Here is a 21491-nt window from a genome sequence, read left to right as displayed (position 1 = left end):
GACTGTTGAATCGTTTGAACTTAATAGAGCTGTATTATAATGGATTCGTTCTCAATCATATTAATATTATTTGCTTTGATTTTAAAGGACATTAATGGTTTTTAAAATATATTTATATGATTAAGAGAAGTCAATATATATATATATATATATATATAACACTAAGATTTTTTTTCATATTCGATGTGTTATATATCATAATCACTTTTTCATATAAACACAACATTTTTATTGTATTTTATGAAATTACAAAGTTAAATAGACAAATATCCTTCACAAGATCAAACAAATTCCCACTATCGAATCAATGATCAACTTTAATACAATTTGTAATGATTTATTTTAAATCATGTAAAGTATTCTCCACTCTAGGCTCAGAGGACTCTCGTAACTTTATAATGCATCTATAAAATTGAGGAGTTTTTTTTATCCAATGTGGGATATTACAATGATTCTCATATGATACAACATCCTCATCATGTCCCATAGAATTGGGAAACCAAATGGATAAACATTCCTCATGGGGTTGGATAAACAAAAGCCTACCTCAAGGTTAGGAATTACCTCTAATACTATTTATAATGACATGTTTCTAACTATATAGATAGTGTCCATTCAGAACCTAAGAGACACTTACAACCTTAAAACGCGTATACATGGTTAAAAAATGTTAATACATATATAGCGTTAAATTTTTTTTTCTCCTATCCAATGTGAAATATCATGGTAATGGTTTGATAATGAATTCTTTCAGCACCATTGAAGACATTTCTTTGATAATATATATCACCTTTCCAAATTATTTGTTTAAAACTTATGTTGGTTTCTATTTCAAAGAATGTTAAAACAATCATATATATATATATATATATATATATAAAAGTTGAATTATAGTTATAAGTTTATTATAGCTATTAAAAACTCATGATACACTATATGATATAAAGATATATTATTTTAGGGAAACTAAGACACACACACACGTGGTATGTGATACAATACAAGATGTGATAATGCAAGGATACATACCATTTTTTGTTTTTTTAAGAAAAATCAAATTCTTTTTTTATTTTTATTTTAATATCATATTGTTTTTTTAAAAGATATGCTGAAGATTGGAAATTCCTTGCAATAGGAAAAAAATAGTAAAACAATCCTATGTAAAAAGTTACATATTAAAATCACTTAGAAAATGTTAAAAATTAAATAAATTTATTGTTACAATAAATGTGAGGAAATTGTTAATTATTTGAATGTTAATATTGAAAATCATGGTGATAGGTGAGTAAAAGCTTTTATTTAATATATTAATTTTTTTTGTCCTGTAGCATTTAGCAATGAAGGTAAAAAATACACACACCATACCTTATGGGAATTAATAACTATGGGTCTTAAGTGGTATTCCCATTTGATTGGTTCTTTCAAAAAAACACTTCTAACATAAAAAATAAAAAAACGAAAAAAAATAAAAAACGTTTTAAAACAAAAATAAGACGATAAAATTCAGAAATTATGTTTAAAAAGTTGAAGAATTATTTGTAATTCTTCTTTAAAATAAAATAATAAAATAAAATACTTGATAGATAATTTTTGAACATTTTTCCTTCCCAGATATAATAGAAACCTTCTTATCTACCATAGACTTGGTGATCACTTCTCCTTTGCAATCCCACCTTTCAAATACTTGACCAACTCATCAATGTAGCTCTGATGCAGCTTTTGGTCACCAAAGATCATGGCTGCTTCTCTTGCACGAATCCGCAGTTTCTCGCCTTCCTCCATCACCATGGCTAGTCTCAAAGACTTGGCTATGTCATCCCTGCTAAATGATCCATCGTCGCCTCTCTCTATTTCCACGGCCATACCTTTCTCCACAAGCAGCCTTGCATTCAGCCCTTGATCAATTACAAAAGGCAATACAATAGGACAGTGCCCAAATTGCATGGTTTCAATCGCTGAACCCCACCCAGAATGAAACAAGGACCCCCCAATCGATGGATGTGCCAGAATCTCCATCTGGGGTGCCCATTCCATACACACCACCCCTCTGCCGGAGGTCCGGTCACTGTAACCGGAAGGTAGGGCATCGACATCTTCAATAGCCCAATTGGGTTTTCTGAGTGCCCAAAGAAATGGCAATTCGGATAGCTCTAGTCCATAAGCTATCTCGTGAACTTGATCTTGGCTCAACTTACACTCACTCCCAAACCCTACAAATACAACCGACTTTGGCTTTTGTTCATCTAGCCACTTAAAGATCTTCCTCCATGCTTGATTTGTGATTTCATGGCTTCCTTCTCGTGGAAGCAGACCGACCGGAATCACTGGCTTTCTTAGCATTTTTTGGTAGATACTCAGATACTCACCTTCAAACTCCCTGCAGCTGCGGATGGCCACTGCGTCACATGCACTTAGTGTCGTGGCGATCCGATCGGCATCAGTGGTCCCCGAGGAATTGTCTCCATAGAAACCAGGGTGGGCACCTCTCGCCTCAAATTCCCGGTAGGCCACCAGGGATGGAAAAGTGACCCACTCTGGCGGTGTTGTCATACTTTCCGGTGAAGGTCGAACCCTCCTCTGACCATCACCGGTCAGGTACTCTGGAGGCCCAAAGAAAACATTTGAGGCAGAAGTAAACATAGTGAAAGCCAGGAGGGGGACACCACACTCTCTAGCAGCCTCCGCCGCCCAATCCACCGGCAGATCAACGATCATCCAATCCGGAGATGCACCCTCCAGAAAGCGCTTCAAGGGTTGTTTTAATAAAGCATAGGCAATCTTCAAGTACTTGATTTTCTCAAAGGGAAGGTCGACGGTGGCCTCACAGCCTTCCGGCAAGCCCAAAACCGCCGGTAATGGCAGCGCCACCAAGTTGATTAGCGGTAGTAGAGTTGGTGAAAGCTTAGGGAGCCTCTGGATGTTCCTTGGAGTTGATATGAATGAGACATGGATTCCAGCTTCAGCCAAGGCAATGGCTAGCTGAAGATGTGGGATCATGTGGCCAAACGCCAACCATGGAACCATCACTACATGCATATTACCAGCCATAACGTGAAGAAGATGCGGTTCAAATATTTGAAGAAAAACTTTGTGAAAACCCCAACTTTAGATTTGAAGAAGATGAACTTCTCATGCGAATCCAGGTTATAAATAGTAACACTTGCTACTCTGTAACAACCAATGTTGATGATGGCAATTTGGGAGACAAGCTCACTGCTCACACGACGCCATCTTCTGGACACATCGTTTATGGCTCTTAATCATCCATCACCAACAATGGAGACCCACATATTCAAAAAGTCGTTGGCAAGCGCATCAGCATAAAGTCTCTTTGATAATCGGCCCTCGCGAAGAGTACGGAATCTTTTAAAAAAGACCACGATTATAATATGTCACCTTTACAATTACGTTTCATTTATTCGTACTCAAACCTGTTTTTTTTATTTTGTAGTTTAGTTTTATTCTTTTATAGTTTGTCCACTATTTACGGTCTGATTGTTTTATAATTTGATGATATATATATATATATATATATATATTGATCAGGGCTAGATTTAATCATGTACTTTCGAGTTGAGATTAGCATTTTCCCCTTCATAATCACCGGTAATAAAATCAAATTGGGATTGTATTAAAAAAAGTCATACGAATTATAATGTCACATTTACAATTATGTTTCGTTAGATTTTTTTACCAAACTCGTTTTATTATTTTGTACTTTAGTTTCATTATTTGACTATTTATTCACTATTTTATATCGTCTCATCTTTTATACTTTGATATCATTATTTAAAATCCTAATTCAACGATTTAGATTTCATGATGCATTTTTAATGATCAAGATTATAAGTTTGTTAGGTATCAATTCGTTATTTTAGCATTTTCCTTTTCACGATCAATGATGGATTAAAAAAAAACATGCATTCTTAGGAAAAATCAAAATCTTATAACACTAATACTTTGTTTAATAATAATATTTAAAAATTTACAAGTGTACAGAGTCTAAGATTTGTTTCAATTTTATTTTTATATTAATTTTAAGCTAAATTTTATCAATAAATTTTAAATTTCGATTATATTTGTTTTTTGACATACTCATTATTTAATTTTTAGTTTTTATTATTTTGTAAATTATTTTATTTTTTATTTTTATTTGTTATTATTATTATTATTATTATTATTATGTTATATTATATTTTTATTTATTTTTATTTATTTATTATTTTCTCTCTCCTCTCTATTTTTTCTTCCTCCACCTACCCTCACCTACCCCCGTACCCTCACATCACCACACTCCCCCCACTCTCTTCCTTTTTCTCTTTTTTTCATGACCCTTTCTATTTTCCACTCCCCCCATTTCTTTATTTCTAGGCGGCCGACCCATTTTTTTTCAAGAGCATCATTCTTCTTCCCCTTCTCTTCCCTCACCAACACCATACCCACGACTCCCATTTTTTCCATTCATCATCGTCATACATCACCGTCATCATTCACCTCACTGTCGGCCACTAATCTGACCATATTCCACCCCCGACGTCCTTCCCTCTCTTTCTCTCTCTCGTTTTCTCTTTCTTCATTCCTTTGGTTATTACGGTCTCCACCTACTAGATCTTGCTGTCGACGATGCAAGCATTGTCGACCTCCACCTTGCGATGCTTCGATCATCACCACCACCCCTTCTATGGTGTATTATTGCATTCCGTCTCCGATCGTAGGGTTTCAAATGTGAGGTTTTATTTATTTATTTATTTCCTTTTTGATTTCTACAGTAATTATTTTCAATATTGGGTTTGGCTTTTGGGCTTTGAATATGTATTTTGGGCCTCCTTTTGACTGGATTGTTGACTTGAATGGGTTATTTTGAGATGCTATATATAGATATCAGTTCAAGTTGGTTTTTGGGTATGGCCTAATTGTGGAATTGATTTGGATTCCATGTTGTTGGGTTGCAGTGATTGCTTGGGTTTCTGGGTTAGCTCTTTTGGTCCACGTGTTTTTTACTTGGCTCTTGATTTATAAGCTCAAGTTGGTTTTGTTGGGATTGCAATTACTTTTGGTTTATCTTGGGAGGCTTGTTTCATTTCGGGCATCAAAGGTATCTGGACTAAAATGCTAAGGGGAATTCTTGTTCAAACTTTACTATTGGCAATCATGTCAGTCGGATGTGATCGGGGAAAACAATGCGTAGTCATGCCATCTTTTTATTCATTTTTTTTTAAAAAAACTTTTAATGCTAAAAGTTTTATTTCTTTATTTCTTTTGTTTATTCTTTTTTTTTTTGATTCTCAAATAACTCTTTAAAATCTCCTAAAATTCCAAAGTTTCAAGTTTATTTATCTACTCATTTATCTATCCTTTTTTTTTTAAAATATCATTTTCGAAATAATCTTGTAAAATTTGATTTTAAAGTTAGTTTACGAAACTCTAATTTTTTAAATTTAATTCTTTAAAATTCAATTCTCTAAATAATTTTCTAAAATTTTAATTTTAAATTTAATTTTTCAAAATTTAAAATTTTAAATTTAAATTTTCAAAAATTCCACAATTCCAAATTTAATTTTTAAAATGTCACCTTCAAAAACTTCAATTCATTTCAAATCAAATTTTCAAAAATTCAATTCTCAAATAATTCTTCAAAATTCCCTTTTCTTAAATTTAATTTTCCATTTTTCATTTTCAAATAATTTTTCAAAATTCTGATCCTCAAATTTTTTTTAAACTCCCATTTTTAAATAGTTCTTCAAAATTCTAATTTCCAATTTCAAAAATTCCAATTTTCATATTTATTTATTTAATCATTATTATTTTTGTTATTATTATTATTCTATTTATTTATTTATTTATTTTAAAATTCCATCTTTAAATAATTTTTCAAATTTTCGATTTCCAAATTCAATTTCCAATTTTCACATTTAATTATTTAATTATTATTATTTTTGTTATTATTATTATTCTATTTTAAAAAAAAAATTATATCTTTAAATAATTCTTCAAAATTCCGATTTCCCATCCAATTTCCAAAATTCCAATTTTCACATTTATTTATTTAATCATTATTATTTTATTTATTTATTTTTAAAATTCCATCTTTAAATAATTTTCAAAATTCTAATTTCTTTCAAAATTTAATTTCCAACATTCTAATTCTTAAATTTAATTTTCAAAATTCCAATTGTCAAATAATTTTCAAAATTCCAATTCTTAAATTTAATTTTCAAAACTCCAATTTTCAAATAATTTTTGAAACTTCAATTTTCAAATAAATTTCAAAACTCCATTTTTTTTTTCAAATAGTTTTAATTCCACTCCATTTTTCAAATATTTTTTTAATTAAAAATTTTTCTTCAATTTTCAAATAATCTTTCATTTTCCTTAATTTTTTTAATAAACATGAATGAATTTTTCATAATTCTAAAATAATGGAATTTGTTATATTAATTCATGCAAAATAAATTGGGCTTTGGTGGGGGCCCTACATATGATTTTTCTCTTTTGATTGCCAATTGTTATGTTTAATGAATATTGCTCGATCTTTGTCTTACTATTTGATATGCATGTGATAATTTTATACTTGAGCTAACTTTATTTCCATGATAGCGCACTATTACTTGTTGCTAAGGTACGTTCTCAATCCTACTTCATTTATTTATTCATTATCATGCTTGATTCGTTTTATTATTTGATCATTTCATTAGTATATATTAATTTCCTTATCAATTGTCACACTCGTTTCGCCTTATTTAGTAGAGACTCATTTTTAGGGGCTTAGAGGGGTGCTACAGTTTTTACTGGACCTTCCCAATAAGTAACCTGACCCCTGGACCTAGACTCGATTTTTCATAGACCTATTTTTCCTTCAGGAGTCACATTTAGGGTTTTTTTTTTTCTTATTTTATTTTTCCATTAAAAAATAAAACAAAAATAAGTGGTGACTCCAAGTCTTTTCTAAAAAATTATTTTTTCACCAAATAAATAAAAAACGAGTTTTGTCATTGAGTGGGAACGCATCGAGCAAAAATACGGGGTCCACAAGATGGCGATTTCATTGGGGATTTTTAGAGGGTCAAACTTGAACTCAAGTTGAGGAAAATGTGGTGTTTGATTAATCGATTAGTGGATACCCCCTCATTGTGCCTTTATTGTATATTTTCATGTTTTAAGGCATATGAGTGTTGACATGTTGATTATTTGGTATATATATTGCATTTGCCTTATTATATATTGATTCTTGTTATCATGTGCATTTGTATATATTTGCTTATATTTGTATGTATCTGTTTTATATGGCTGCATGCTGCATGATTACCCTTTTTCTTTATGATGCATGTTTGGTTATTATTGTTTATTGGTTATATTGATATGTTGATTACATCGATTGATTCTCTTACTTGCTTTTGCATAGTGACTCTTCCTATTGTATCATTATCTTGCTTTCCTTGACATGTATATTCTCATTTTTGTATATATCATTCATCTTGGCATCATTGATTCTCTTTGTTGTATATTATTTTGTTTATATCTTGTTTATCTTATCTCTACCTACCTTGTGTGTAGATATAAGTGATATACATTTTCTTTGCATGATTGCTTGGTGCATGACTGCTCTTCTTTTGTGTAATGCATGTGTTGTTTGTTTATGTGGGACACACATCTATCCCCTTATCTCCAAGTCCCTAGTCTCGGTTGACCTTGTTTTCCTTGATCTCATATTTGATATGAGATTTGTTACTTTATTTGCTCTTCGATTGAGCTAGTGTTTAGGAGTATGGTCTAGCGACGAGCTATATCGATGTTTGGGAGCATTCTTGAGGAGGTGGACACATTGATGCTGATTGGAGTCCAGTCTTTAAAGACCTATGTAGCCCAAAGCTAGGTTTCATGGATATTTATGTGACTAGTGTATTTCTTTTTTTACTTTAGCTTCATAGGATTTTCGGATGCACCCACACCACTCACTGTGCACTTTAGTTGACTATTGAGTGTTGAGAGTTGCAAGAGCTTTCACTATAGGAAACCCCCTAGGATGTCGAGGTAGTGCATGTGTGGAGGTGATGACCACCTTACATGGAAATGCCCGTCTCTTTGGAGGCGTGCAGAGGGTTGCGTAGTACTGGATAGTACGATCGTTTCTCTTAGTCCAACCCTATTTTTTTTAGAGCCACCTTAACCTTGTAGGTTGAGCCTTAGATCATTCGATCATGATTTCCTTTCCTACAGGTGGGTGCATCTGAGGGCGCCTTTAGAGCCTTTTTGATTTGATTGTCGGTGAAAGAAGACGTACTTTTCAATTGGTAAATGGACTTACGAAATTTAGGGCAAATTGGTCTAAAAAAAATATTAGACTTTTAGAAAAATTATCAAATTTACTCACCCTTCTCGATAATTTTTTTTCCCAATGTACCCTTAAGGTAATTCTCCCTTAAATTAAAATATGAAATGATCTAAAATCAAAAGATGATAAAAATAGTACATTCTTTACTACATGTGCACCCAGCCCAAATTTATAGTCTTATGTTTGATCGTCGACCTTCTAATTGTACTATGCATATCCTCCACCAACAGAAACCTTTAATATAATGTCCAGAACTTTATGGTTGTCATAAAGCTAATGACAATCAGATTGATGGTTACCATGTTGCTGTTGAGTGAATAAATCTAATGAACATGGTACACTTTAATCTTCTCACTAGTACTGCATGAGACATATCACTTCTGCTTTGCAAATCCATTTTTCAGATACTCAACAAACCCTCCTATATAGTGATCCTGATGGAGCTTCGGGTCGCCAAAAATGGCAGCTGCCTCTCTTACATGGATCCTCAGCTTCTCCCCTTCCTCGGACACCATGGCAAGTCTCAAAGACTTGGTTATGTCTTCCCTGCTAAAGGTTCCGTCTTCTCTTCTCTCTACTTCCACAGCCAAACCCTTCTCCACAAGCAGCCTTGCATTCAAACCTTGGTCAATAATGATGGGCAATACAACAAGACAGTGCGCAAACTGAAGGGTTTCTATCACTGAACCCCACCCAGAATGAAACAATGAACCTCCGATTGATGGGTGTTCTAGAATCTCCATCTGTGGTGCCCATCCCATACACACCATCCCCCTGCCGGAGATCCGGTCACTGAAACCGGAAGGTAGTGCATCGGCATCTTCAATAGCCCAGTTGGGTTTTCTGAGTGCCCACAGAAATGGCAATTCGGATAGCTCTAGCCCATAAGCTATCTCATGAACTTGGTCTTTTGTCAACTTACACTCACTCCCAAACCCTACAAACACAACTGACTTGGGCTTTTGTTCATTAAGCCATTTGAAGTTCTCCCCCCATGACCCATCATTGATTTGAATTTCTCTCCCTTCTGGCTTTTCCGGCGGGAGTAAACCCACAGGAATCACCGGCTTGCCCATGAGATTTCCAAGTAAATTCAGGTATTCACCTTCATACTCCACACAACTACGCACAGCCACGGCTTGACATGAATTAATGATCTCGACATACCTTGCAGCATCAGTTGTTCCAGAAGCGTTATCAGTAAAGAAGCCGGAATAGGCGGCTTTTGCCTCATAGCCCTTGAAAGCCACTGAAGATGGAAAACTGATCCATTCCGGCGGTGATGTCATACTCTCCGGAGATGGCCTAAGTCTCCTTCGGCCATCTCCGACGAGGGAATAAGCAGGCCCAAGGAAGGCAAGTGTGGAAGCCGAGAAAACAGAGAAGTACACGAGCGGTACACCATGTTCTCGAGCAATTGAACTGACCCAATGCGAGAAGAAATCGATGATTATCCAATCTGGTGAAGTATCAGCAACATACTGCTTGAAGGGGTGTTGAAGGAGATCAAGAGCAGCCTTCAAGTACTGAATTTTTTCAAAGGGCATATCAACAGTAGCCTCAGCACCCTCAGGCAAGATACTCCCATTCTCCATTACTGGAAAGGGAAGTTCCACGAACTTTATCAGAGATGACAAATTTGGTGGAGGTTTAGGGAGTCTCTGGATGTTGCTCGGAGTAGATACCAGTGAAACTCGGATTCCTGCTTTAGCTATGGCGATGGCGAGGTGAAAAAACGGAATCATGTGGCCGAAGGCCGACCATGGAAGCATGACTACATGCATTTTACCAGTCATTTCCCACCGTGAATGCACTCCGTACCAGCCCAATACTGGAATACAAACCAAACGTATAGAGAAAAAAACCTGATGATTTAGGCTATAAATGGAAAGGAAAGAGAAGAAAACAAGTAAAGAGTAAAATAAGAAAAATTTTAGAAAAAAAAAATAAGTAAGAAAAAATCAAGAAAAATTGAGAAAAATAAATAAAAATGTGTGAAAAATACAATTAATTTCTTCAAAAATTTTAATCTTCATTGAAGAAAAATTAATGAAAATATATATTTTAATATTTTTATTTTTATTTTTTAATGATATCCAACATATATATAAAATATTTTTTTTAGCCTTTTTTTCTACGCATGTGCATTATAAGAAAGAGAAGAGCATTTGTCTTTCACTTCTGAATAATTGACACAAGTCCCAACTCTTTACGCCTCTAACGGGTCATTCTGAGCCTTTTGGTTTGTTAGATGACACACCACACCTTCCATTGGTTTGTTTCTATGGATCAATCTTCATTTTCTGTGTGCATATATTTAGATGCGTGCCTGTGAGCACCTTTAGATGGTAGGAGGAGGAGGAGGAGGAGGAGGGGGGGTGGGGGTGGGGGTGGGGTTTGTGTTTGTCAGGTGCATGGAGCAAATTAATCGAAAAAAACTTCTAAAAAATTGGTAGGAAAAAAATAGCACCGTTAAGTCATGCCCATAAGTGAAAGGATAAACAAAATTACAAATTGGACAAATTGTAGAAAGATGACCCGAACCCATAACTTCCTTCTAATATCATGTTGAATTATCAATTTTTTTAAAAGTTTAAATTTGTAATATTTTTGAGTTTAATATACATGTTATACTTCTTTACAACCTCAAAATTTTCTTCAAAAATAATTTTAATATAAATTTATAAATTATGTTTATACTAAATTATCTTTTGAAAATAAAAATTTTCAGTAAAATTGTGTTTTGTAAATAAAAAATACGATAAAGGGGATGGTACCTTAGCATTCTCTTTGTCATGATTAGATTGAATAATAAGTTGTTGGGTTAGAGTCCGGCATACATCAATCTTTGAATTTGAACAGTTGATACATGAATTAAATCTAAATTATTGAACAAATGTGCAAAAGAGAAAATAAATCTTAAGTTCAAACATATGGGATAAAAAAAATTTTAAAAATTGATTAATTAGGTTATAAAAAAAAAAAAAGACTTTGGTGTGGCTCGATGTTTTTCACGTGCGTCCCCGCTCGATGATGGAAACTCGGTTTTTATTTGGTAAAAATTTGATTTTTAGAAAAGACTTAGAGTTGCTACTTATTATTATTTTTTTTTTAAAGGAAAAACAAAATAAGAAGGAAAAAAAAAACCCTAAGTGTGACTCCTAAAGCAAAAACATGTCTATGAAAAACCAAAGTCGGGTTCGGGGGTCAAGTTACCTATTTGGAAGGTACGATGGTGAATCATAACACCCTTCTAAGCCCATATACATACTGTCTCTACTAAACGAATTAAGGGAATTGTGACAATTAATTAATTAATTAGGAATACCAAGAAAAATAATCATGTAAATGAGTATGTACAAGTCATGATGAAAATCAATATACACAAAAATAATTATCAAATCTAATTACAAGAATACAAAAAATAAATAACAAGAGAATTATGCAAAATGATTTATTGAACTAAATAAAAAAAAAAAAATTTTAAAAATTTCAAGAAATTTCAAAGTATTTTATTAAAAATGATTTTGAATTAATGATTTCAATTTATTTATTTACAAAAAAAAATGTCAATTTCAAAAAAAGTTGTTTACACTTATTTTATTAAAATAATAATTTTTTTTAATTTCAATTTAGCAACAATTTTTTTTTCTTTTACTAAAAATGAATGAATTTTTACGAATTATTTAAAAAAGAAAGAAAATATATAATTTTATCTACAAAAGATGTTTCAATTTAATTCTATTTGCAAGCAAATTAATTTTTGTTATTTATTTATTTTTATTTTTTTATTTTTATAGAAAACAGACTTTTACAATTTTATTTACAAAAAATATCAAAATTCAATCCAATTTTATTAACACCAAAAAAAAAATTCAAAAAATTAATTTTTACAAAATTAATTACAAAAATGTTTGAATCCCTTTTACTGTTTGATTTTAAAAAGATTTGTTAGAAAATAATTATCTATGATTTTATAAAAAGATATTTCAAATTTATTACTTACCCTTAAAGATTTGGAATTTGTGTAAAAAAAGTTTATCCAATTTTATTAAAAATAAATAAATAAGATTTTTTATATTATATTTACAAAAGCATTCCAATTTTGTTCTCCAATTTGATTTTTGCTTTCTATTCCAAGAATTTATTTGTTTTAAAAAAGAAAAAAGAAAAAAAAGGGAAATCTACATTTCGACAATTTTATCTAAAAGAAAAATTTTATTTTACTTGTATAAAAAAGATTCATGAAGAATTAAAATAAAATAAATAGATAAATAAAATAAAAAGAATAAAAATATATTTTTTACTTTATTTATAAAAAATAAAAAATTAAAAGAATTTTGTCTTAACTACAAGATGATTTTGCTTACTTTATTTAAATAAATAAACTAAAATAAATAAATTAATCAATTTTTTTATAAATGAATTTAACTAAAGGAATTTTTCCTTAAAAAAGGATTTTGCACAAATTTACATAAAGAAGAAATTTGATTAGAAAGATTTCTTTATAGACTTATCTAGTTCACACCTATCCTGACACCTCTAAAATTGATCCCTTCAATGAGACATTCTTTAAAAAATGGTAGGAAAGAGTTTTTAGTGCAATTGATGTAGTAAACTTGGAACACATTTTGACTGACCCAAAACCAGAAGATGGTTCTCATTTGTTACCAACTTGGGAAACTAGAAATAAACAAGTTAGGTATACTATTCTGAGTACCCTTTCTAATGAACTTTTTTATATTTATTGTCAATTTAAAGTTGCAAAAGAAATTTGGGATGCAATAAATAAAAAATATATTTTGGAAGATGCAGGAACTCATAAATATGCCATAGGGAATTTTAGAAATTTCCAAATGACCATGGATAGAGATGTATCATCTCAAATCCATGACTATCACTTGTTGATTAATGACTTAGTTATTGAAGACATTAAATTACCCCAACCTTTTGTGGTTGGTTATTTAGTAGACTCTTTCAGAGACTTGGAAAAATTAGAAAAATAACATGAAACATAAAAGGAAACAAATGTCCTTAGAGAATGTCATAATCCATATTAAGATTGAGGAACAAAACTGAAATAAAGATAATGTTGAGAAAGCTAAGGAATTGTCTTCTAAGACTAATGTAGTAGAAGAAAAACCTAAACCCAAAAACAATAGGTCCAGGAAACAAAACTTTAGGACCAACCCCAATGTATCAAACAAGGTCCAAAACTCAACTATTAAAAAATGGGGTAATTGCTTTGTCTGTGGCAAGTCTGGACACCATGCAGCTCAATGTCGCCACAGGAAGAAAATTAAGAAGTCCAATTCAAAGGCAAATCTGATAGAGGTAGAGGTGATCACAGCAGTAATCTTTTCTAAGGTGAGCATAGTCACCAATATGAAGAACTGGGTGGTAGACTCTAGGGCTACTAGACACATATGTGGGAATAGAAGTGCATTTACTTCATATACCATTGTAAAGGAAGGAGATGAACAAGTGTTCATGGGTGATTCTAGATCTACTCCAGTGATTGGCAAAGGGAAAGTTCTCCTCAAGCTAACCTCTGGAAAAGTGTTTACCCTAAGTGATGTTCTTCATGTGTCAGATATCCGTTGGAACTTGGTGTCAGTATCTTTACTTGGAAAAGCAAGAGTGAGGATCTTGTTTGACTCTGATAAAATAGTTTTAACCAAGAATGACGCATTTGTGGGAAAGGGTTATTGTAATCAGGGTTTATTTATGTTGAATGTTTATGATATTATCAATAATAATGCATCTTCTTCTGTGCATGCTTACATAGTTGATTCTTGTGATATTTAGCATGGTAGACTAGGATATGTGAACTTTTCATATATGAAAAAAATTGTTGAATTAAGTTTAATCCCTAAATTGTCCTTAGAAAACCATGGAAAATGTGAATCTTGTGTAAAATCTAAAACCACAAAGAAATCTTGCAAATCAGTTGAAAGAGAATCAGATCTACTAAGTTTAATACACAATGACTTAGGAGACCTAAAAAATACAATAACTAGATGTGGTAAATGATTCTACATAACTTTCATAGATGACTACTCAAGGTATACAAGGGTATATCTTTTGAGAAACAAAGATGAAGCAAAAGATGTTTTCATCAAACACAAAAATGAAATGGAAAATCAACTAAGTAAGAAAAATAAAAGGCTTAGAATTAATAGGGGATGAGAGTATGAGTCCAACCCCTTTAATTCTTTTTGTGAAGATCATGGGATCATTCACGAAACTACTCCTCTTTATTCCCCTAAGTCTAATGGAGTAGCAAAAAGGAAAAATAGGACCTTAAAAGAAATTATAAATGCAATGTTGGTAAGTTCAAGAGCACTCTTGAACTTGTGGGGGGGAAGCTATCTTATCTGCATGTCATATTCAAAATAGAATACCTTACAAGAAAACTGGTAAAACTCCTTATGAGTTGTGGAAGGGTTATGCACCTAATATAACATACTTGAAAGTGTGGGGGTGTTTAGCTAAAGTTTTTCTCCTTGAACCTAAAAAATGAAAACCAGGTCCTAAAACCTTCGATGCAATGTTCATTGGCTATACTAAGAATAGTGTGACATATAGGTTTCTTGTTACTAAGTCAGAAAATAGTCTTGTAGATGTCAATACTATACTAGAAACAAAGAATGCAGATTTCTTTGAAAACATCTTTCCTATGATACTAAATGGTGAACAACAAGTTCAGAAAAAAAGTAGAGATAAGTCTATTGAACCTTCTAAATATGAACCTAGGAGTAAAAGAGATAGGAAAGAAACAAACCTTGGAGATGGTTTCTATACCTTCCTAATAGATGAGGACCCTAGATCCTACAAGGAAGCTATAACTTCTCCGGATACACCATTCTGGAAGGAGCCCATTAATAGTGAAATCGAATCAATCATGTATAACCATACATGAGAGTTAGTAGATTTACCTCATGGTGCAAAGACTATTAGTTGTAAATAAATCTTTAAAAGAAAGTTAAAACAAGATGGGTCCATAGAGAAGTATAAAGTTCGTTTAGTTGCCAAAGGCTTTAAACAAAGGAATGATGTAGATTACTTTGACACCTTTACCCCTATGACTAGAATAGCATCAATTAGAGTATTGATCGCTCTAGCTTCCATTCATAATTTGGTGATACACCAAATGGATGTCAAGACTGCATTCTTGAATAGGGATTTGGAAGAGGAAATTTATATCGAACAACCTGAGGGTTGTGTAGTTCCAGGAAAGGAGAAAAAAATGTGTAAGTTGGTTAAATCACTATATGAGTTAAAACAAACTCCCAAACAGTGGCACAACAAGTTTAATCATGTGTTAGTAACTAATGGATATTCCAATAATGATGTTGATAACTGTATCTACAACAAGTATGAGGATAACACATGTGTAGTCATCTGCCTTTATGTTGATGACATGCTAATCTTCGGAACTAGCCTAGAGGTTGTGTGTGAGACCAAGAAATTCCTAAGTTCTAAGTTTGATATGAAAGGCCTAGGAGAGGCAGATGTGATTCTAGGAATTAAAATAACTAGAACACCTAATGGGCTTAAACTTTATCAAGAGCATTATGTTGAAAAGATCCTAAGGAAGTTTAAACACTTTGATTGTAAACCAATATCAACTCCTTATGATCCCAACTCACAGCTGAAGAAAAATAGAGAATATAGTGTTGCCTAAATAAAGTATGCTCATATCATAGGAAACCTAATGTACTTAATGAACTGTACCAGACCTAACATTACTTATGCAGTAGGTAAATTGAGTTGATACACCCAAAGTCCTAATCAGGACCATTAGACTGTTGTTTGTAGAGTCCTTAAGTATTTGAGAGACGTCATTAACTATGGTTTGTGATTTAGTGGATTTCCAAGTGTCCTTGAAGGATTTAGTGATGCAAATTGGATTTCGGATTCAGATGAGATGAAATCCACTAGTGGATATGTTTTAATCCTTGGTGGAAGTGCAGTTTCTTGGAAGTTTGCAAAGCAAACTTGCACTACTCGGTCTACTATGGAGGCTGAGTTTATTGTCTTAGAAAAAGCAAGTTTTGAGGCTGAGTGACTTAGAAACCTCTTAACAAATATCCTTTTATGGACGAGACTAGCCCCGTCTGTGTCTATGCATTGTGATAGCCAAGCTACAATTGTTAATGCTAAGAGTAAAATATTTAATGGGAAGAATAGGCATATACGTCTAAGACACAATATTGTGCAATAGTTTCTTGAAACATAGGTTATTTCTCTAGACTTAGTGAGGTCAGAGTTGAATTTGGCCGATCATTTGACCAAACCACTAAATAAGAAACTAGTGAAAGAAACATCGAGAGTGATGAGGCTAATGCCTATTACAGAAGTCAAGAGTGGTAGTAATCCAACCTATTAGAATGGAAATTCTATGAAGTAAGTTCATATGGGTAATAACAAATCACTTGTTGACATGAGGTGCTCTATCAACTCTAATTGTATGAGAGTTTATCCCTATGGTGTAGATAGAGCATATTCTGCATTGATTAAGGTTGAGTGCTTACTCTTAATGAATACCATATTCCTTATGGATGGTACGTTTAATGCAAAACATACTTGATGGATTCACCTATATGAGAGTGGAGGTGGGGTTGTTTCCTATGAGAACTTAGGCAGGTTCTCTAGAGCTCTCATGAAAATTCAGGCAAGGCACATGGTCTATTTGTGCTAACCCGTTTTATACAGCTCGTAGTGTAGTTGAGAAAACCAATGTGGATAAAAGTCCCTTGAGTTACATCAAGAAACACTGGTTCATAGAAATTTATTTTCACCTTTGTGATTCAATACTTATTTGTCCTGAAACTGGTTCATAGCCTTTGTGCACCAGTACTAATCCATTAGATTTTTTTTTCCTTAAAAAAAAAATTACGTTTACACTCTATGAGGGATTGTAGGAAGAGTGTAAATAATTTTTTATTTTATTTTATTCTATTAGTCATATATTTTTGGAAAAAATCCTATTGAGATTTATTTTTATTTTATTTTATTAGTCTTATATTTTTTGGAAGAGTCCAATTGGGATTGTGCTAGTGGAGTCCCATTCCATTTATAAGTAGAATCCCCTTCCACTTTGAGTCATATTCTAATTACAAGTAGAGTCCCATTGGGACTGTATTAGTGGCCTATAAAAGTAGGTCACCCCTCACTCTCTATATACAAATACCAAATTTTCAAAGAATTTTTCAAAGAGTCTTTTCATACATTTATCTGGAGGAATTTTTTCAAAATCCGAGTTGTACACATCTCGCTTACAGAGTGCACCCAAAAGCGAGATCTGGTTGTTGAATCCTGAAGGTAGACCATTGGTACCCTAGTGTACCAAGTTCTATTTCAAGGACAGTATTTGTCACACCTTAGTCGATAAGTTTTTCTTCTTATTAATTATGTTCTTTGTTTGTGTCTTTTGGGTTAGTCATTTGTTTCCATACCCTTAAATCCAACATGTCTGTGAGCATCACTGGTTCCAGATGCACTATGTCCATAGAAACCAGCATAAACACTATATGCTTCATATCCTCGAACAACCTCTAAATATTAAAAATTGATCCACTCTGATGGTGACATCAAACTCTCCGACAATGGTTGAAGCCTCTTTCTACCTTCACCAGCTAGGTATTCTTGGGAAATCTCTATAAAAGAGTACACAAAATGAAATGACATAAAAGAGATGTTTAGAATCGAGTTCATAATAATAAGAATCACTTTAATTAATATTTCTATAAATCAAGGAGATGCATATAATGACGGGACATTTATAATGAGATGCATAGAATTATACAAAAGATGCACAAAATGGGGTGCATAATGATAGGAATTCACTCTATTCAATATTTTTGTAAATTAAAACTAGTTAGATATTAATAATATTTTATTCTTTTAATTGAAGAAATAATATTTTTTTCCTTATTATTCATTTTTTTTGTATAATTCATAATATATTTTTCTATAAATTTTTGTAAAGAAATAATAGAACTCAATGTTTTTATTGTCAAAATTATTAAACTCTTAATGGAACTAGAGTTAGGGGAAGAGGCTTGAAGTCAAACCTTCTTTTTCTCAAAAACCATGCATTCCTTTTTTTTTTTTTTTTTTATAAAAAAAATAATAATCCAAGCCTTCCATAAGTTTTTTAGTTTGATGTTAATCAAAATAAACATAACAAATTTCCTAGTGTGGCAAAATAAAATCATCTTCTTGGTTTGTGATATCAGTTTTCTCCATCATATCTTAAGTGGAGAACCTATTGAAAAAATCAAGGATGATGAGAGAAATAAAAGTTTTATCCTAATTTGATTTCAATCAAGCTAAACATCACAAAGTTCCTATTACGATGAAATCAAATCATCATCTTAGTCCATCGCATTAGTGTTCTCCGTCATTTCTTAAATAGAGAAAAACTTATTGATGAGGAAATTAAGAATGATAAGCGAAGCGAAGTTCATATATTGCAATACTAGTTATGAATTTACAATGACGAATTTGTCACTTCATGAATTCTTGAAACTTTGAAAGAAGACGTTTTTTAACATGAAATATAAGCAACAAGACCAAGCTATGAAACAATAGGATGTTTGCCACTCCTATTTATGGGCTTGAGCGATCTGAGTTCTCATTTCTTTGGGCATACTTAGAAAATTAATATGATTGATTTGTTGAAGATGTTATGCTCTATTGTCCAATTTCGATGGTTGAACCTCCTATGATGCATTTCTTAATTCAAGATCTTACTAATTGAAATCAAAGGATTACCAATTCAAAGTGATGAATTGTTTCCATAATTATAATTTCATTTTATATTGGACTAGATTGAAATAGGATTATATACTCATTATGAGAAGAAGTGATTCGAGCTTATCTTAAATAAATAACTATGTTTACATATAAATCCCTACCTAGTTGCATTATATTTAGGATTAAGAGTAGACGTGGCATAGGGGTGATGTTTCTGAGATGGGCGAGGTGGAAATTCTAGCACAGCTATCAATCTGGGTGGGGTCCAGCCATAGAAACATTTCAATTTGGGCATCGTCTCATTGTATTACCCTTCATAATCGATCAAAGCTTTAATGCAAGACTTTTTGTGGGGAAGAGTGTGGCTGCGGAAGTAGAGAGAAGTGAAGATGGGTCATCTAGCGGAGAGGACGAAGCAATGATAAAAGGATATCAAGTGATTAAATTAAAAGATGAAATAATCTAAAATTAAAAGATGATAAAAAGAGTACAATATTCCGTACTACATATGCACCCAACCCAATATTATCAGCAATCAAGATTCACATGCGTACTTTCATACTATTGCAATGAAATTAGAATTTTGTAAACAACATTGGAACTACTCAAAAATTGGCAGACATATCACTTTAATCTTCTCACTAGTACTGCATGAGACATATCACTTCTGCTTTTCAAATCCATTTTTCAGATACTCAACAAACCCTCCTATATAGTGATCCTGATGGAGCTTCGGGTCGCCAAAAATGGCAGCTGCCTCTCTTGCATGGATCCTCAGCTTCTCTCCTTCCTCAGACACCATGGCAAGTCTCAAAGACTTGGCTATGTCCTCCCTGCTAAATGATCCGTCTTCTCTTCTCTCTACTTCCACAGCCAAACCCTTCTCCACAAGCAGCCTTGCATTCAAACCTTGATCAATAATGATGGGCAATACAATAAGACAGTGGCCAAATTGAAGGGTTTCTATCACTGAACCCCACCCAGAATGAAACAATGAACCTCCGATTGATGGGTGTTCTAGAATCTCCATCTGTGGTGCCCATCCCATACACACCATCCCCCTGCCGGAGGTCCGGCCACTGAAACCGGAAGGTAGGGCATCGGCATCTTCAATAGCCCAGTCGGGTTTTCTGAGTGCCCACAGAAATGGCAATTCGGATAGCTCTAGCCCATAAGCTATCTCATGAACTTGGTCTTTTGTCAACTTACACTCACTCCCAAACCCTACAAACACAACTGACTTGGGCTTTTGTTCATTAAGCCATTTGAAGTTCTCCCCCATGACCCATCAGTGATTTGAATTTCTCTCCCTTCTGGCTTTTCCGGCAGGAGTAAACCCACAGGAATCACCGGCTTGCCCATGAGATTTCCAAGTAAATTCAGGTATTCACCTTCATACTCCACACAACTACGCACAGCCACGGCTTGACATGAATTAATGATCTCGACATATCTTGCAGCATCAATTGTTCCAGAAGCGTTATCAGTAAAGAAGTCGGAATAGACGGCTTTTGCCTCATAGCCCTTGAAAGCCACTGAAGATGGAAAACTGATCCATTCCGGCGGTGATGTCATACTCTCCGGAGATGGCCTAAGTCTCCTTCGGCCATCTCCGACGAGGGAATAAGCAGGCCCAAGGAAGGCAAGTGTGGAAGCCGAGAAAACAGAGAAGTACACGAGCGGTACACCATGTTCTCGAGCAATTGAACTGACCCAATGCCAGAAGAAATCGATGATTATCCAATCTGGTGAAGTATCAGCAACATACTGCTTGAAGGGGTGTTGAAGGAGATCAAGAGCAGCCTTCAAGTACTGAATTTTTTCAAAGGGCATATCAACAGTAGCCTCAGCACCCTCAGGCAAGATATTCCCATTCTCCATTACTGGAAAGGGAAGTTCCACGAACTTTATCAGAGATGACAAATTTGGTGGAGGTTTAGGGAGTCTCTGGATGTTCCTCGGAGTAGATACCAGTGAAACTCGGATTCCTGCTTTAGCTATGGCGATGGCGAGGTGAAAAAACGGAATCATGTGGCCAAAGGCCGACCATGGAAGCATGACTACATGCATTTTACCAGCCATTTCCCAGTGTTTTTAATTTTAAAAAAAGTATTTTCTAATTTTTGTTAAACGTCATAATTTTTCTTTAAAAACCCTTTTTAAAATTGGAGTGTTTTTTTTAAATATTATCAAACGAATTATAAATGCTTTTTCTTAGAATTATTTTTGGGTGAACTTATCAAATGTTTTCATATATTATAAGTACATTTAGTAAAGTAATTTAATATTATAATTTTAAAATTAAACTAATTTAATAAATTATAAGAATACAATTTAAATATTTTAAAGACATAATCATAAATCTATACTTTTCATATAAGAATTTTTATTTGTT

General features: G+C 33.1%; 2 protein-coding genes, 1 long non-coding RNA gene and 1 pseudogene across 3 annotated transcripts; 1 reads left to right on the top strand and 3 right to left on the bottom strand.

Moving 5' to 3' along the window:
* Window positions 1-1557: 1557 nt before the first annotated feature.
* LOC117931820 (putative UDP-rhamnose:rhamnosyltransferase 1) lies at window positions 1558-3184 on the bottom strand. The gene has a single exon (XM_034852890.1). It carries the CDS (start codon window positions 3046-3048, stop codon window positions 1651-1653), a length of 1398 nt encoding a protein of 465 aa, XP_034708781.1. The 5' UTR covers window positions 3049-3184; the 3' UTR covers window positions 1558-1650.
* A 1182-nt stretch (window positions 3185-4366) lies between these two features.
* Window positions 4367-5213, top strand: LOC117932677. Its single transcript, XR_004654204.1, has 2 exons — window positions 4367-4725; window positions 4953-5213. It is a non-coding gene; the product is annotated as an uncharacterized LOC117932677 (long non-coding RNA).
* Window positions 5214-8398: 3185 nt separating this feature from the next.
* LOC117931682 (putative UDP-rhamnose:rhamnosyltransferase 1) lies at window positions 8399-10151 on the bottom strand. Its single transcript, XM_034852691.1, has one exon. The coding sequence runs from the start codon at window positions 10126-10128 to the stop codon at window positions 8707-8709; it is 1422 nt and encodes a 473-aa protein (XP_034708582.1). The 5' UTR covers window positions 10129-10151; the 3' UTR covers window positions 8399-8706.
* A 9591-nt stretch (window positions 10152-19742) lies between these two features.
* Window positions 19743-21178, bottom strand: LOC117931758 (annotated as a pseudogene).
* Between the last annotated feature and the right edge of the window lie 313 nt (window positions 21179-21491).

The sequence above is a fragment of the Vitis riparia genome, chromosome 15 (genome assembly GCF_004353265.1).
Source record: "Vitis riparia cultivar Riparia Gloire de Montpellier isolate 1030 chromosome 15, EGFV_Vit.rip_1.0, whole genome shotgun sequence".
NCBI classification, from domain to species: Eukaryota; Viridiplantae; Streptophyta; class Magnoliopsida; order Vitales; family Vitaceae; genus Vitis; species Vitis riparia.
Note: the sequence above shows the minus strand (reverse complement) of the source record. Positions and strands in the feature narration are given on the sequence as shown.